At 36.9% G+C, this 18,880-nt stretch overlaps 2 protein-coding genes across 2 annotated transcripts; both read left to right on the top strand.

Annotated features, from left to right (window-relative positions):
• Positions 1 to 4,044: 4,044 nt before the first annotated feature.
• On the top strand, positions 4,045 to 9,376 carry LOC149728176 (uncharacterized). Its single transcript, XM_089888851.1, has 12 exons — positions 4,045 to 4,214; positions 4,439 to 4,527; positions 4,590 to 4,716; positions 5,058 to 5,201; positions 5,541 to 5,642; positions 5,877 to 5,939; positions 6,186 to 6,362; positions 6,621 to 6,797; positions 7,455 to 7,634; positions 8,178 to 8,341; positions 8,590 to 8,696; positions 9,004 to 9,376. The coding sequence occupies exons 1-12, from the start codon at positions 4,142 to 4,144 to the stop codon at positions 9,242 to 9,244; spliced, it is 1,644 nt and encodes a 547-aa protein (XP_089744977.1). The 5' UTR covers positions 4,045 to 4,141; the 3' UTR covers positions 9,245 to 9,376.
• Positions 9,377 to 11,053: 1,677 nt separating this feature from the next.
• LOC149728175 (uncharacterized) lies at positions 11,054 to 18,880 on the top strand. Its single transcript, XM_089888846.1, has 15 exons — positions 11,054 to 12,115; positions 12,170 to 12,331; positions 12,409 to 13,015; positions 13,577 to 13,753; positions 13,821 to 14,292; positions 14,591 to 14,782; positions 14,843 to 14,947; positions 15,008 to 15,202; positions 15,549 to 15,630; positions 15,772 to 15,901; positions 16,170 to 16,322; positions 16,720 to 16,840; positions 17,569 to 17,632; positions 17,689 to 17,893; positions 18,131 to 18,880. The coding sequence occupies exons 1-15, from the start codon at positions 12,058 to 12,060 to the stop codon at positions 18,384 to 18,386; spliced, it is 2,979 nt and encodes a 992-aa protein (XP_089744972.1). The 5' UTR covers positions 11,054 to 12,057; the 3' UTR covers positions 18,387 to 18,880.

The raw sequence follows: 18,880 nt of genomic DNA, 5'->3' as shown, positions 1-18,880 counted from the left end.
ATAACATATCTCGGGGTTGTCATTCCACTGGAAATGCAAAGTAAAAGAATCTTCACGCTTAACTCCGCCACTATCATAAAAAAAGTCGACATTCGTTTAAACATTTGGTCTAGTCGTGCACTGACGCTTCTCGGGAAAATAACGGTCATAAAATCCCTCATCATTCCCATCCTCACCTACAAACTTACAGTCTTACCCGAAATACCACCGCAGACGTTTATTAACAAATTAAAACAGAAACTATTTCGTTTCGTCTGGAAATCTAAGTGGGAAAAGATAAATCGTACAAAAATGTGCACAGACATAGAAAGAGGCGGGGCTGGTATGATCGACATCGAAACATATCTTTTAACACTGAACCTACGATGGATAAGAAACGTACTAGACCCAAATTACCACGCTCCCTGGAAATTAATAGAAAAAGAGTTTGTCGACCAAAACATCATGACCGTCGCTATGTTATCACCAATGAGAGATGGCTGTGCCGACTTTCGGCGCATATTCCCACTGCGCGCCTTACACAAATCAGTAATTCTACTGCGGCGGTTGTTTAAGAAAGGGATAATTTCGGACTACCGTACGGACCCACGGCTATTGTGGTTAAACCCAAAAATTAAAACGAAACAACAAAGCTTTTTAATCGAACAGTTTTTAACTCATGGCATCTCCTCCTATCATGACCTTATTAACGAAAAAGGCGAATACATGGGATACAACGAAATAATAAAAAAATGGAAGGTCCCATATAAGGAGACAGATTTTTGGAGCTACAACCGGCTTATAAAAGCTATCCCGGACGAATGGGACAGGGAGGAATCGCCTCCAGCAAATCAAACAGAATATAGAGAATACCCCGAAAAACTGCTAAAAACGGTGATGGACTGCCATAACACCAAACATCTATATAAGACATTAGTGAATATATCCTGCGAGCAGACAAATAAACAGGGCCAAACGTGGGCCACGTTACTAGGTATCGACTCTGATTGGAAAAAAATATACAAAACCAATTACTTCTGTACCTTAAAAACAAAATTCCGCTCATTCCAAATAAAAGTAAACAACCTGGCGATAATAACAAATGATAAACTATTCAAATTCGGAATTGTTGACTCAGGCCAATGCGTTTTTTGTGAGAGTGCACTGGAAACAGTGCATCATATTTTCTGCACATGCCCTAAAGTAATTTTATTCTGGAAAGAAGTTTCCGACTGGATATGTGCCACTTTACGCACCCCTTTTGTATTTCAAGAGGAGCATTTTCTTTTTGGTGTGAGTGATAACCCGATAGTTTCTTGCTTATTACTATGTGCTCGCTTTTGTGTATACCGCTCTAAAGTAGCAAAGAATGAACCGAAATTGCACATGTTCTTAAGTGATGTAAACAGAATGAAAAACGAAGAATGGATAATAGCAAAAAGCAAAAATAAGAAAGATGTGCATAACTTAAAATGGAGTAACTTTTAAAAGTCAATTATATACATCGTATTTTCTATTTGCTGCTGTGTATTTTCAACCAACTGTGCTGTTGCGCCTTTTTATTATAATAATAAAAAAAAAAAAAAAAAAAAAAAAAAAAAAACGGTAATTAAACTCAAACTTGTCTCGCGCAACTGCGGCCGACATTCTTTCGGCACTTGATCAAACACGGAGGACTTATTAACAATGGTGGCCACGGATCCGGTATCGACCAGAAAGTTACAATTCAAACCAAGAAAATCGCAATTTATATAAAAACAGGATTCGGTTGTGGAAGATTTTCCGGCCGCCGCCAAAGGCAAGACTGGAGTGGGGGCGAGGACTCCAGTCCTTAGTGGTTTAAATGATTTCCAGTCATAAAACGTTGGTTCGAGCCCCGCGTGGTGGAAGCACGGTTTTGATTTGGACACTCTCGTTGCCAATGGCCAGGCGCGCCGCAAATATAACATCGTGCCGCTCCAGCTGAATTACTGCCTGTAGAACGATAGGTTTGATTCAGTTGCGGTGCGTCTACTGTAAGGCTCGCAATTAGTTCCATAGCGGCGTCGAGCGTAGATGCCTGAGACAACCTCACAGAATGCCATAAAGAAGAATCGAGCAACCCAGCCGCGTACTGTTCTATCAATAATCTCTCCCCGTCTTCTCTCGACACATTAACATCCGCTTCTTGAAACAGCGACTGTAGGCGGTACGCAAAGTCTATTGGCGATTCGACCCGATCTTGTCTTGCCGTAAAGAAAAGGCCACGACATTGCACCGAGTTAGACTTTTCATATTTCCGATTAAACGCTTTAGACAACGATTCAAAGTCCAACCGCTTAGGTTCCGGCAGACTGTTTTGAATGAACAAGGCTTCTCCCTTAAGGCAACACGCAAGTTGAAAACCCTTAACCTCCTCAGTCCAGCCATTAGCCATGGAAACATTCATGAAATGCCGTTTAAACCCCCACCAGTCAGTACCGTTAAACGTTTCCTTCAACTTAACGACGTCCTTGCGCACAGGGAAACCACTAACCTTTGTACCGTCAGCGTTCTCGGATTTAGCCCTCCTTTCGCTCCTGTTCGTTGGTAACTGATCCAGTCGATCGGTCAGACTCCGATACACTCTCGTAATACGTTCGTCGAAATGGTCTTGAAGTTCACCAAACTTCTTCGCGAATTCTGCTTCCATCTTTTCCATGTTCGGGCCCACCCAGGGACGCCAGAAAGAAGTGTAGCGTTTTCTTCTTTAGACAAAAGTAAGACCGCTCACGAACTCAACCACAAGCAACTGACTTTATTCTTAAACTATAAAATGCAACGTCACGCCCACGCAATTAACCAATCAACAGCAGCACGCAAAATACAGGAATGTGCCAATAATGTAAAACGAAGGAATGCGGTAAACGAAGGAATGCGTAAACGAGGGAATGCGGTAATAGCAATTAACTCACGCTCTGTAACTTAACATAGACATAGAATAAAACATAAATCGCGCTCTGAATAGAGGAAATACACAGCTAAGACATAAAATAAATACACAACTATAAGAATTCATCACAGTATATTCAATTTTTATATTTTACTACCCATTATTACAGATTGAAATAAAATAATAATATACATTTAGGGTATTTAAAAAATGTTTAGATTTAAAACCGCACTACCAGCGAGCAATTAACGTTAAATACCGACGCAGTTTTTCTTTATTCAACTATGGTCACGTCCCTTTACACCTTGATTGGCATATCTTACAATGATAAACAACTTCACCCCGTAAACAAAAGAAAAAACACGGAGACGACCATCAGCCCGCCACCCCCAGTTCCCCCAGCACCCCTCGATATCCAACCCTAATTAGCTACTGTAATACGGTCTTTAGTAAAACAAAATATTGACGCATGCGACAAGATACCCTGTATATACATTCTTATCCAAAGGGCTGAAAATACTGTACGTACTGAATATGCTCGTTTGTCTAGTGGCAAAAACAATCACCCAAAAAATAAACTTGGAAAATCGATATGTGGGCATGTTTTTATAACGACTATCTTTGCTCCACCACGCAAGGAAGTTTCAACTATTCATTTATTTAGAGTTCGAATTTTGTAACCAGAGAAATAAAATAAAATACAACAAAGAATAACCAATTACTTTTAAATAGGTATAACACCAACAGTCGGCATGGGTAATGGGTTGACAAGATTCAAATAAACACACGGCGACCATGCATTTGTATATGCGATTCACGCTTTGTGGAATCCGTAACGGCGGACACAAGCGCCGTTTCCCCACGTGTAGTTGCTCATGCTCATCGCTGGAGGTAAAAGTAAGTTTCTCATCACCCGACGATCAACGTAAACAAATTATGTTACGTCATCGACATGCGTCACAGAAGCGATATTCTGCGCTGGTACCAATTCGCATGCCTCGGGTTAAATAAAGAGGCACCAGTAGCGACAAATATGAGCTATAACCATTAAAAAGTTATTTTAACACAGTTGGTAGCAAAATCAAATATATGTATCCGCTATATTGCGTAATTTTAAACTTTTAAAATTTGTATTAATTCAGGAAATAAGAAAGTTATTACGTTTTGCTTTTATGTTTGCGTAAGCAGTTTTTATGTATGCAGATATAAAATACTTTGTTTAACTGTTTGTTTTAAATATTTGCATAAATTATGAACTGCGCGTTTTTATCCGTTACGGTACTTCTTACTTTTCTGGATGTGTTGTTGTCATCACCCACTACAAGTAAGTTTATCAAAATTTCAAATTAAAATTGTTACTATAGTAAATTACTTTTCGATGTATAGTAAATACATTTTTAAAACACGAATTTAAGCCCATTTAAAGCGTACGGTTTTGGACCTTTCCTTTAATGTTCTGTTGTAACATTTCATAAGATTTCTGTTGTAATATTTCATAAGATTTCATAAGACCATTCATAAGAATAAACTTTGAGATTACTTGTTTAGATCGATGCCCTGCCATTAACGTATCAAATGGAAATCTAAGATGTTCAAGTTCCAATAACGATAGATCACATTGTTTAATCGAATGCAACGTAAGTACATTTTTTCGAAACAAACATTGTACAATCTTTAACATTTCCCTTGAAATTTACAGCAAAATTTTCACCGGTCAGTTGCAACCCCAGAATATATTGTTTGCAACAGCAGCATATGGCAAGTTAGACAACAGGAGCCGACTGTTTTAAACTTGGCAGATCTGATTTGTATTCCATCCGGTGGAGGTATTTTCATTTATTTTTATAGCATATTGTGGTTGACTTGTTACCTATAGAACGCTTTCGCAGAAATAAATTAATATCCTATATTTTTTATGGTTTGTATAATATAGTAGAGTGGGGGAAGATGGGACATCTTTTCTCGTCGAATTTGATGGTAAACAAAGAACATCCAAAGAATTATAGATTCGTTTTCTTACGACTTCCTTAGACCGTTGGTAATTGTTTAAAGCACGATCAGGATTTTTAAATGTTATGTGCTAAAGGTGTCCCATCTTCCCCCACCCTACTATACGTACCTTGATATTTATGTATACTTTCGTTTCTAATGACAAATGCTATTGCAGTAGGCGATGGTAGAACATTTACGTTTGAGGATCCCATCTGTGGTAGCGAACCATGTGAGTCGTCATTCGCCGGTATAACCAGATCTATATGCATCGCTTTGAGTTGTTGCTGGGAACCCGAGGGAGAAGTACAGTGTAAAAAAGGTAAAATAAAACATTCAACGTATGATCAAGCTAATGCCTGTGTTATTAAGACGGTCGGTTTGTTTTTATACAGTATTGTGGGCCGAGACACTAGCTTTTAGCAAATAATATCAAAATATCCCGATTCTGTTTTAAACAATCAATAAAGGTCTATATGGGAGTCGTGATGATATGGTTTTATATTTCTTTGAATGTTCTTAGTTTTTAAAAAACTACCAACTGAGACAAAAAAATAGAATAAAAAAATGTCCCATCTTCCCCCACCCTACTGTACTTTAGTAGACTGAGTGCCTATACAATTTAAACCGAGATAAGGTAAAAGCAACATTTTATTTGCAGTATACAGGCCAACATGTCAAAACTATTTTCTTGGTATAACCCAAAGTGTATGTGTTGCTCTAGGATGTGTTTATGACTCATCAGACAATATGTGTTATGCCGGTGAGTTATTGTGTACAAATATTTTTAACTGCATAGTTTTAAACAAAACATTACTCAAAACTACGTTGTTGTAGATTTGATATAATTATATACCGTATACTAACAGTTTTCACAAGGAACCTATGCGTTAATCGTTCTATATATATTTTAAACAATGCTACTTGCAAGTTCTACTTTGATTGCGGGCACTGTAGCGCCTCCAGCTATGTATCTGACCTCAAGATTTATTTATAGGCCGTACACAAGACATCGTTCCAGTGATTACTACTTCTTCCACGCCAATGACAACTACAGCAGGTACCAATTGTGTTTCGGTGTTGCTGTACGTAATAAAGTATGCGCATTTGTATAATAATATTTAAAGTGCAAAACAGAAACTGTTATTTACTCCTTAGTGTGAACCAGTTTAAAAAATAAATACAATACTTTTGTATGGTAGGATGGGGGGTATAGGACACTTTTTTAATCTATTTTCTCGTCCTATTTGGCAGTAAATGCATTCAAAGAATTAAAAAATGGTAACCCAACGACTATATTTTTTAGATCCAAGATGCAACGAACTGGTACTAAATCCTCATGTAATAAGTAACTGTAGCAACGGCAGGTACTACAATTCCGAATGTACGTTGATCTGCCCACCTGGTTATACTTATACAGGAGTCAACACAATTCATTGCATGGATAACGGCTTGTGGTCAAATATTGATGCGTCATGTACAGGTTAAATATATTCATATAATTTTCTCTTTCCCCCCACACATCATCGGGAATGCAAGTTCACGCATATTATAACACTGTATCATAACATTAATGACATTTGACTTGTAAAAGCACAGTGCATGAGAGAAGTAATACAATATGCAAAAATTGCATAAATAATCAACGTATTTGTCATTGTTAAATTGAACTTCAGCAAATAACATTATATGTTCCAACCCAGTTGTCACTAACGAGATCTCTAAAATGTTTTATGAACAGAGAATCGATGCGATGCATTAAACGTCACACAAGGAGTTATATACGCTTGTACTAATGGAAACAACATTTCTTCAACCTGCCATTTTACGTGTGAGAACGGTGCAATTTATTCTGGCCAAGCTTCCATAGTATGTATGAACATTGGTTCTTGGAGCAACTCCACTGGTGTATGCGAAGGTATATGTGTAAACCGTTTATTGTAGCTTTTATTTGGTCCTTGTCGTTACATCTTGCAAAACTCCATTCGACATTGGTTTTGTCTCACAAATTAGTTTTAAAACGTTTTTCAAATTAGATATACACCTTAAACACATATTATCTAAAAAAAAAACGATTGCGTTTAAACAATTAAAAACGATCTGAATATAGAGTCGTAAGGATACCGTTTTATGATTCTTTGATTGTACTTTATTTATTACCAAATGGGGCAAGAAAATACAATAAAAGGGTGTCCCGTCTTTCCCAACCCTATACTAAATAGTTGCAAAATACTATAAATAATCATTCTTTTGTTCCATCTTGCCTCACGTTGTAGTTATAGGTTTTTATTGCCAAGGTTTGTTTTTATTCAATAATTTATACATCAGGGGTCACGAAGATACTATACTGTTATAACAACAAGATGATGAAAAATAATGTATAAAAAATATGGTACAAATTCATCACACAAGTGTTGTCAATTATTAAAAGTATGCCGATGGTGCAAATGTCATAATATCACATATAATTCATTATTTATTTTGATATTTAAAATATTGAAGAATACGTGCCAATACGTTTCGATCATGCCCCATCCTACTATATACGAAAACACTAACGAATACAACTTTTCAGCACCCGTGCAGGAATGCCCATATCGAGCGCTGAACACACCTAGCTACTCAATGACATGCAGTAATGGTGCGAACTCAGGTTCGGTATGTACGGTCACATGCAAAAATGAATATATGATGCATGGAGCACCAAGTATGTCATGTATTGGAAATCGTTGGAGCTCAGACCCAGTATGCTTGCGTAAGTATTATAATAAGCATCTAAAGACGTTATTTAATTTAGATTTAAATGAAATCCACCAAAGCAAGCAGACACAACAAATTTAATACACAAGTTTTAGGGGAAATGTCGAATTTCATACACAAAGCATTATTTTAGTCCCCTACTTTAATCTATCGTGGTGCATGACTACGTATACTACATTAAAACTTAGACTAAACCATCTAGTCAAAAATCACTAAAAATTCTATTTTGAGATTTTGCTAAAAGTAAATTAAAGTTTAAATTACACCGTTTCCCGTGGTAAAAAATAGTCACTCTTTCGAAAACCACCTGTGACGTCACGGAATGAACTATATGTATACCTCGAAAAATTTTAGATTAAACAATGATGTCGTTCGGTTTGGCTCAGTGAAATATATCTGTGGAGTAATAATCAAAATACTATAAATCTTTTTAAATGTGTATGTAACAATCACTGTTAAATAGCAGGGTATATACTTTACAAAAAAAACAAGAATAAACTTTTCACAAAGTAACAAAGAATAAAACCTGTTGTTTCAGAAACCTCTGCAACGTGTGATTTTCATGCACGCTTTTATGATGCGGGTCTGTGGGTGATTAATTCGCGGAAGTTTATTTTACAAGAAATGCACCGAAATCCGTGGGAACTATACAATGCTTGTAATATTGGAGCGTTGGTGAAAGTCGAATTTCAACAGGTTGATGTAAGCAAATGGTTTTATATTCAATGATTTTAACATGCTGGATTTTAACATTCGTTTGTTCCGTGTGTGTTCCAGTGCAAACTCAGTATCGTGAATTCCAACATTTCATATATAGCAAATTTGGTATAAGTGTCTTGGTGTTGTTTATGTTAATATCAAATTCCACATATGACATAAAAATATATTATAATAAAAATATATCTATTTATATATTGTTTTCTATTTATATATACTACTTTAATTTTCAGACGTTGGTCGTTCAATTGGAATATTATAAACCTGTCTTGACTCACTTCGAAGTTTTTAATGAGAATAGAAATGTTTTGATGAGAGGAATAGGCTCCAAGTTATATTTGTAAGGACACTTTTTAATGTGTTATTGGTTTATTTGATAAAGAGAAGATAGAGAGTTGGCCGTTTAATCTATATAGTAGGGAAGATGGGAAACCTTTTTACTCCATTTTCTCGCCCCATTTGTAGTAGACAAATAACATTAATTGTAACACCGTATCTTCACGACTCCCGTAGACCGTTGTTAATTGTTCAAAACACGATCAGAATATTTAGATATTATGTGCTAAAGTTGTCCCGTCTCCCCCACCATTATACTATATTACCGAAAAACTTATATAAAAAGTATTTTACTTATATTGCTTTTACAGTGGTAATTTGCAAAAACAACTTTTCGGGAACGATGTTCGTGTTTTCTTTGCATTCCGGTTTGGCTCACCGGACGTTAACTACCGAGTATTACACCGAATATGGGATGTTACATATTTGCAAGGTCACTTCTCCGTAGCAGAATTGGCAACAACTAGAAAATTGTCATTTGGAATCAATCGCAGTTTGGTTTCTGGTAGGAGTGGTTCGGGCATTTGCTCAATGTGTGCACTGTACACGTAATACATACAGAATTATATTATTATTGTCGAAAATAAACGCTATATCTTGTCAACTCTTCCTATACCCTATTGCATTATATCTACCCTTACTTTCTTTAACGATTTAATGTAATTAAAGCCAAAGTTACTTTAATACCTAGTTTTATATCCGTTAATTTCAGCAGGGCCGGTTTATGTGACAGGTATGGTAGGGTGGGGGAAGATAGAACACCTTTTCATTCTATTTTCTCGTCCTATTTGGTAGTAAACAATAACAATTCAAAGTATCTTAAACCGTACCTTCATGACTCTCATAGATATAGACCGATGGTAATTGTTTACAAAAGGATCAGGATATTTGGATATTATGGTGTCCCATCTTACCCCACCCTACTGGATATCTTAAACCTAAATATAAGAAAATAACATTCAGCCGAAACTCGCTTAACTGAGTTTTTCATGATTCCCAGTCCAGGATTTCACAATACAGATTTGAAAGCTGAAATCTTTAAATTGCAAGACAAGCTCTTTACTGCTGGGTCTTGTTATCTTTTAAATTCATTTCTAAGCTGAATGTAGATTTGGTCGTGGCGTCTGTGTAGTGGCATAAATCGTAGGGTGCTTTGGCACAGTGCTGGGGGTTTCGGTTTCAAGGCGCGTTGATGTTGCTATTGCAGGAGTATATGTGTCCGTGGGCAACTCGAGCAAGTATAAAGCAAGTTACATGCAATTCAACTCAAAAATCATTTTATTGTTACATAAGCGTTCAGACCAAAGAGACCAAAGTTCAGACCCAAGCATAGGTAAACGAATAAAACGCAACTTTGCACGTTTTAGTTTTACAATTACTGTCAGTTTCTTTAATGATGAGCTGTTTTCCGATGCTTTCATTACAATGTCATAACTGTTCTTGATAATTTGCACAAACATTAAAAGCTGTTTGGAGATGCAGCCGTATGGTTCTTGCAGCCATGAAAAAGAGTGGAAGAAAACAATACAGACGAATTTTTAATGTACAGTAGTGTTGGGGAAACATGGGACATCATTTCACTCTAGCCTCTCGTCCCACTTGGTATTAACAAAGAACATTCAAAGAAGACAAAACCATTTCCTCACGACTCCTGTAGACCGTTGTTAGTTGTTTAGAACACGTTCAGGACATTTGAATATTAGGTGGTAAAGGAGTCCCATCTTACCCCACGGTGCTATATATTTCCTGATGTCTAGACGCCATACCCTATCTATCCTACTATAATATGAATTTCAGTTGTGCACAAACAAACAACTGTAGTTTACGCGCGAAGTTTCGAAGTCATAATTTAAGTTGTGATGTGGATGTTGTCTTCAAAATAATACATATTAACTTATTATCTTAAATGCGTTTTACTCGTGTGCTCTTTTAACCAGGCTGGGCCCCGTAAGTATTGTTACAATTTCTATAATCACATAAAGACAGACGATTTGGGCTATATGAACAGCCGAGGCCCTTTTTGTGACGCGCTTTCTCCTTTCATTAACAGTAAAATGAATGGTAAAGTGCTATAGTAACGAAATGTATGAGCGCATAATATAGGCTAGACTTGAAAGTGCTTTCGAAACTTCAAGTTCTGACAACTTATTGAGTCATGAAAGCAGTAAGCTGTTGGTGACTCTTCAATAATTTAGATTTAATTGGTTGCTCTCTCTTGTATGCTGTGACGCCATAAGAGCTATAAGAGTAGGAGTAATCATGCTGAGCTAGATGTTTCAATTGCTCTTGGCGAGATAAAAAAGAAACAAAGCTCACTTTTCTCGCACAGAGCAAGAAAGAAATCAATACATGGGAACAGCACTGTAAAACAGTGAGGGTGAACGACGTAGTACACTACTACAGTCTGTACAAATTGTAGTCAGGAGATGCAGTTTGCTTAGTTAGTTAGATTAAAATTATCCGTTGATAACAGTCCTTGACATTTTTAGTTAGCGCTAGGTTAAGTTATATAGAAACAGGTCAAAGGGTATTAAATGTTTTGAGAGGTACCTCGTGTATTTTGATTAGCTTGTCATGATGCTTTTGTAAGTAGATATATAATCAAACCACAGCAGCTGATACCGACATGCCACTTATTGAGTAGTGGCAAAACAGATATCAATGCTTACGGTCCAATACGGCTTCGCACTCAAACATGAGTAGAAATCCTTAGACGCAGTCGTAATATCCTCATGGGAGAGAGAGTGTACGTCGCAGCAGGCTACTTCAGTATGGTACATTAAAGGAAGTTACTACAGATCTCTTTAAGTTAGACTTGATTAGTGCTACTGACTTGTTGACAGACATGTGAATGCATTATAATAAATGACTTAATGCGAATAATGTGTACGCTATCGCTATGGCATAGCCGAGGTAACGTAAAATTACAATAATCAATTTGCATGCGAGCTGATATGTTTTTGTATGCCTCGTCTCTATCATAGTCATAAGACCCAGCCTTGAAACGTGTGTAGGTTTAGCTGTAAAACCTCTCGTGTTATGATAACAGACCGACCTCGTAAGCGATAAAAGTTTTATTATCCATTTTGTTGCTTTGTACACGCTCCTAATACCCAAAGTTTGATTAGGGTTGCAATGTTTACGACAGTTGTGTTTGCGTTGCAATTGAATAACGAACGTGTGCCGCTAATTAAACAGTAATTACCTTGTTGTTTGGAAAGTTGCGCTACAAATTTGACATTTTCCTTATTATTTGTAAGCGCAACAGTCAATTGGTAAATAGCATGTGCAGTAACAAAACAGTGCACAACAACGTTGGATGCTAACAGGTTTAATTTTAAAAATTAAAACGTGTATGTGTTATAATGACTGATTTAACTGCTGTACATTACCCGGAATTGGAAAGAAAGCTTGAACCGAGAGGTTAGTGAAGTTAAGTTTTAAACTTTCCCAACTTAAAAAGAGGGTGTTTCACAGGTCGCCTGTTGAACGATAATATAACTGGGGTTGATCATCTTGGATACTCGATTTATGCAGAAGCTTTATCCGAACTATTACACAGGGTACATACTCCATTAACAGTTGGCGTGTTTGCTCCTTGGGGCAGTGGGAAATCATTTTTATTGCGGGAAGTCAGATGTAAGTGTTTCTATTTTAATTTTTTTATTAGCTCTAACATGCTCCTAATAATCGAATTAATTTATGCGTGTTTCTAGATTTGCTTTCAAAGTTCCAGCAACAAGATTATATAGATGAATATTCAAAGAACGAAGCAGTAAACAATAGAAAGGGTCCCATAAACAAACTTTGTAAAAAGATCAAAAAACGTCGACGAAAATGTTCGTGTGTCGGCTGGACGGTCGTTATGTTGCTGATGCTGTTTCTTCTTGTTGGGACTTTAGTTGTAGCATTGTACCCGAATGCACAACAAGTTGTCTACGAAATTATTGCCCCGACTAACAATACGAACGCTCTGCAGCCTCAAACACGAGGACTTTCCACCGAAGCACCGACTGCATCCACAGAAGTCGCTGCAGCTGGAGCTGTTGGATTTTTTGCAGTCGTTGTCCTACTCTCGACCATAGCGGTTGTTTTTCTGGTTTTTCTTTGTTGTGCCTCGACCACGGACTCCAAGTGGTGGAAGAAGACGCGCAAGCATATCCGGCTGGTGTCGTACTCCGCCTTCACGCAGATTCCAACTTTAAGCGAACGAAGCAAAACAATGGCGCAAGAGCAATACGACATAGTGATCGACTTTAACGAAGACGCAGAACTATCTTTATTAAACACGAGTGGGCCTGTTGGATTGGATAACGTAACAAGGTATATTTCAAAACCTTAGAATTATTTTCAATACACACGTAAGAGGTAAGAATTCATTTAATAAAATGTAACTATTGGACCGTGAGAATACTTTCGAACAATACTATAACATTTGTCTATGGCTGAGTGTGACTTGCCCCGCGTGGCCAAAAAAACACAGTCGTGAAAACACAGATGTTCTGTTTCATACACCTCGTGCCAGCTTATGAGTTACCACGTACGTAACTTTGTGGGTAAATATTATTTTTTTATTTATTGTATGCCCCACAATTTTGAATCTTAGACAACCCATTACTGAGTAGTGACTACTAAGTGACTAACACAAAGACACATAAATCCGCAGCGGTAGCAGGAACGAGCCTTTAGTGATAGTCTTTGGGTTTAAAGCTCGTCGCTATGTCCTATCCGTATTGGACCGTATCCAAATATTTATTTTCATTGGTATCCACTTTAATAATTACGAGTCGCCTTTGTATAATAAAAGTATTTTTATTTCCACTATTTGCATCGTTAAAACTAAAAATTGAGGTGCAATTTACAATGGTGTAATACATCGTGCAGGTGCAAAACGAAGTATATATTTGTAAACTTCAAAGCCTGGGAGTATGCCGGTAGCGACACCCTGTGGGCAGGTATCGTCACCAACTTAACTAAGGCAATTGAACTGGAGTTTGGTTGGATGACGTCACGTCTTTTTCGAATGCTCAACGTCGAAGAAGTTTGTGACGTAAGCAAGAGGTGAATTGTGTGTTGTTATTGTATGCGTATAGTTCATGTACGATTGTAACTCAATATTTACATGTAGAACGTTATCGAGCACCGTTCGAGTATCTGTTAGTGATCCCAACGCAAACGTAACGCAAATTAAACGTTTGATGACGCAATATGGAGTGGTGTTATCGTGCGGTAAGGAAGGTGAAGCATGGAATGTTCGATTCTCTAACGCCACTGAAGCAAATAACGCTACGAAGTCGCTCAGAATATTGGGGTTTCAGGCTCGAATGGCGAATAACAAAAATGAAATTGTTGAAAAAGTGACCGAACACGACAACAACTGTATTGAAATGAACAACCTCGTCGATGCAGATGATATCACCACATCACGGTTACCTGAACCAACAAAAATTACTTTTGCCTCTCATTTTCTCAAACATCCGAAGAGAGTTTGTTGTGGATGTCCCTTCCTGTGTTTCTGCGTCCTATTCTTCATCGCAATCATTGTTTTCCCGATCGGTGTTTGCATCTTGGTGACTCAACTGCAGCTTGACGTGATGAGAGTAAGTCGCATTGTTTTACGTTTTGATCCATTTAAACGAAAAAGGGCACACAAACGAAATATGAAATTTGTATAAGGATAGATATGCTCAAATTTGATATTGTTTCGTTGTTTAAAACTTGGATGGTACCTTTAGATCAGGTTTGAGCATTTCTATTAATACACAACATTTGATTTTTCGTTTGTATTATTTTTAAATGCCAATGACATAACCCATTCGCATTGAATCTATATTTTGTATTGCTTTTACTTAGTAGTTTATATATTTATGCATCCTTTAATATATTGCATTAATTAAGACATCAAGAGCCATCCCAGCAGAAGTTCAAATACTTGCATGGATGCCAGCAGCTATGGCTTGTTTAGTCGTCTTCGGTCGATTCTGTTACGCCATGTTTCAATCGCAAACGAGAAGGGTTAACCAGGCTCTCGTTGGCGCTAAAGGTAACATGGCGACTGAACTTGGATTTATGAACAAAGTCAAAGACGAGGTAAGAGCTACAGTTGCATGTTTTGAGAAATGTTGATATCTGATGTGGAATTCTTTACAGGTTAAAATAATTGAAAAGTTGGTCCGTTGTTTGCGCTTCACCCACAAGAAAAACTATAAGATAATTATTTCAATTGATGATCTGGACAGATGTCCCCACGAGAAGGTATATGCGCCACAGGGTATCGCGTATTAACATATTGTGTTCAACAATATTATGTTCTAGGTAAAATCTGTCCTTGAGGCAGTGAGCATTTTACTGAGTGACCGATCGTCGCCGTTTATTTGTTTGATCGCATTAGATTCCAGGGTCGCCGTCAAATGTATAGAAGAAGATATGGGAAGTGCTTTGCTCAAAGCAAACGTAAACGGTCACGAATACTTGAAGAAAATTATCAACTTGCCTTTCTGTTTACCTGAGGTATTCAAATCCACAATTTATTTTAACGGGGACATGCAATCTGTACTAGGGTATAATATTTTTGAATATATAAATTGATTTTTTAGAAGTAAAAAGAGCCCTAATTTTTAATAAATAAACATTTAATATGTTAGCTCTGACGCAGTTTTACCCTACGATAAAAAACACACTTTTCTGAACTATTTGAAACTATAGGGTTAATATGAATGCATTTTCATTTTGACGTACAAAATATTATCTAAACTGTATCGACGTTCTATCATTGAATATAAGGCCAAGTGAATGTTGCATTGAGACTACTGTTTTCAATATGTTCGTATAATCATAAGTGTAAACGTTTATTCAGCTTGGATCACGTGACAAACGTCGATATTTCGCTGGTATGATGGATCAGGCTGACCGAACAAAACTGAAGCAAAAGACTCCTGGTCTGTTGAGTAAAAAGCCCATTTTTTTAGTTTTTTATTCTTTGTGGGTGAGGTCCTTGTTAAGGACCATAAATTTAGAATAAATTTTGCCCATCACTCCATAGGAATCATGTTAGTTATTCATTTGTAATCCTTCATTAGAATTAATGCGGAATGGAGCTCATAGATCGACGTCACAGAGTGGTGGTGACGTCATCAAACACCTCGGTGATGACGAAGATGCTTTGCAAGATATTTCAACACAGACTGGAGATGGATTTATTTTGTCCAAGTTAGTTTGATTTTCTCAATTGTTTTTTTTTATTTCTGTTGGTAACTGACCATTGCATTCGGTCGGTGAAATTTAGAATGCGTGGCATAACAAAGGACCGCTTACTGTTGATGACGACACCCAAACGCTACCGTGGCAATAGTTTGGAACCCTTTGCTGCCCAACCCTCTCTTTCCAGCTACGCGTGTTTTACTTGACCCATCGATATAACTTGCAACATATCTGTTAAGTGAGGCTTAAACTAAAAAATAACTGACATATTGACCAGAGATACTAATGATCGGGACGTACCTAATACCCTCCTTACCACCAACCATCACCCACCATCACCCCCATCTTTGCAATATCATGACGTAGTAGATGGAACTGAGAAGCAAGTTCTCGATGACGTAGGAGAGAAGGAATTTCTTTTCTTATGCAGGTTAACCACTGTGTTTCTTTGACGGTGTTCTGATATATTCTTCCCACTGCTGAATTTATACTGGTCGATATTGCGCATGCGCCACAACGCTACTGGTTCCACGTCAACTAAAATTCGACAATTTTCAACCTTAGCAACCTTTTCATTAAACTCTAACCGCTAGTACCCTTTTTATCTGGTTTAAATTAGTATTTATTATCTGATTTATATCTTATCTTGACCGCCTTTACAGGCTCTCACATCGGTTTAATGACGTAGTTTTAAAGGTATTTGGTAAAGAGTAAAATCAATTTATATCTTTGCTTAAGCGTTTTAATACTTTGCGCCTTCGCAAATCGTTTATTTAATAAAATAATATTTACTATTTCTCCGACACTGATTAGTTTTTTCGTTACAGGAAATTCTTGCATGATGACGAAACCCTTAAATACCACTTGTCGGGGAACCCCCGAAACATGAAACGTATTTTTAATGTTGTTTCCATGACGACACAACTCATGCGTTCATTGGACGCTCACGTAAGTGAACCGGTCTCTCTTCGACAAGAATAACGTTTATTGTGAAGTATAGGGTGGGGACACTTAAGCACATATTGACTGACATTTTAAATCTAAACATATGGAAAATTTTGGGCAATATTATTTTACCATCATACCTTTAATTAATAACACCTCGAATAAAATATATTAAAACACATATGGTGTTATTTCGTCCCTCTGGTTTAAATGTGATTTAGCGAGCATTTAAATTCAACTTTTTACTATTAGGTATTCATCACTTATTAAAAACACTGTTTTGCTAGTGTAACACCGATTTTCATTAAAAATACCCTAACAACTATTTATAAAGGTTAATATACGTATAATCGGCTTTGGCGCGCTCTTTATACAGTCGTGTTTATATTGCCTGATATCCTGTACCGGTTTTTGTTTATCATTAAATGGGTAACCGTAAATTATTTTTTTTCCCACTTGTTTTAACCCTACTATAATAGTTAAACAAGGATGGTACTGGATTAAACGGGGAAACGACAGTTGTTAAATAAAACACAAATATTATTAAAACTCTAATAAAGCAGGTATTTAAAAATGTAAAGGATACTCATCAAATAAATATAGAGTACTGTGGGGGGAGATGGAACACGAAAACATGTCCCATCTTCCCCTACACTACTATATAATATATTATACGCAATACAATGTTCACCCAAAAGCTGCAGCATATTAATACATTGTCAAACACACAGAAACAGCGCAGTGCTGAAATGAACGAACTCCGCCAACCAACCAACACCCCACCTTCCCTAGCAGGTATATACTAACCTATGCTATATCTAACAATTATTTATTTTTTATTTTATTGTAAGCATCGTACAACGTCATGTGTCGACCAACAATTGGTCGAAATGCTGCTGATGCCAAAGATATCGTCGGCTGGGTTGTGCTTACCGACCAATGGCCCTACCGTGTGAGTTACCTGCTTCAAGTTATTGAGGATGCGGATCAAAGATCAAATGCGGGGAGAAGAAGCGAGTCTATAGATGATGACGTTACGCTTATATGTATTTACCAGTAAGTACAACCATTATTGTTGCATACACGTTATTTTGAAAGAAAAATACACTAAATAAGACGGGTAGGGTAAATTATAAACTTGTGTTAGAATTATGAGTCTCGGTGTTTATTTTACGGAATTGAAAAGTTTTCAATGAAATAGAAACAAATACCAAATGAACGTATTTACTTTAACAGTATATTAAACACTGCAATATAAACTTTATGCTGATTACTGACACTCATTCTTTATAGAAACACGGTGATTCCTGAACTCAATTCAAACCTTAACGTGAACGAGGCAACATTATTATCGCTAGATGGCGACCCAGATCTCTTTTTAGGATTTCTGCAGAATTACAGCATTACTAAACGTAGAGCAATTGAACTAAAAAGTGTCACTGTCAACTTGGACCATTCTCTGCGTCAAAACATCGCTCTTTATCGCTCCCTTGTGGATTTACAAAAGAACCAACAGCAGAAGTCGAAGGAGTTTGATTATTGTAAATAATTACATCGAATGCTTGTGATTTTCTACATACTGATTAGTTACTTTATTTTTAAAAATAATGCCATCCCATTTTTAAGCATGTTGTATTTTGTTCATGAACCGGTTCTATGTTGTCGTATAACCATACATTGTAAACTGTTGCATGTAGTTTAAAAAAATTATTTTTGTTTGGTCTTTATTGCTGTTTTTTCACCGACCAACAGTGTGCTTCTCACCGCTTCGTGCCAACGACCATCTTAATTATTTCATATTTATCGTGCTTGTGCTATCCACAATGTCACAGTTATAATCTGTGCGATATACGTCCACAATGTCACAGTTATAATCTGTGCGATATAAGTTCAAACTGTAACTAACACTCTATCGACTTTATTGAACATGATGACTGTTTTTCATATTCATAGAAAAGAAAAAGTAGCGATATAGGCATTTGTGATGTCACGAATATTGTTGAACACGGACTACGTCACACTGTGGCGCATTGTCCTTAATAA

The sequence above is a fragment of the Ciona robusta genome, chromosome 11 (genome assembly GCF_009617815.1).
Source record: "Ciona robusta chromosome 11, ASM961781v2".
In the NCBI taxonomy this organism is placed as follows: domain Eukaryota; kingdom Metazoa; phylum Chordata; class Ascidiacea; order Phlebobranchia; family Cionidae; genus Ciona; species Ciona robusta.
This window is presented reverse-complemented; position numbering and strand designations above follow the sequence as displayed.

Coding starts and splice junctions, on each gene's coding strand:
- LOC149728176 (XM_089888851.1), top strand. CDS start 4,142: ATGAACTGCGCGTTTTTATCCGTTACGGTACTTCTTACTTTTCTGGAT. Junction 5,940..6,185: donor GCCAATGACAACTACAGCAG/GTACCAATTGTG, acceptor TATATTTTTTAG/ATCCAAGATGCAACGAACTG. Junction 8,697..9,003: donor ATAGGCTCCAAGTTATATTT/GTAAGGACACTT, acceptor TTGCTTTTACAG/TGGTAATTTGCAAAAACAAC.
- LOC149728175 (XM_089888846.1), top strand. CDS start 12,058: ATGACTGATTTAACTGCTGTACATTACCCGGAATTGGAAAGAAAGCTT. Junction 14,293..14,590: donor TGCAGCTTGACGTGATGAGA/GTAAGTCGCATT, acceptor GCATTAATTAAG/ACATCAAGAGCCATCCCAGC. Junction 14,783..14,842: donor TGAACAAAGTCAAAGACGAG/GTAAGAGCTACA, acceptor AATTCTTTACAG/GTTAAAATAATTGAAAAGTT.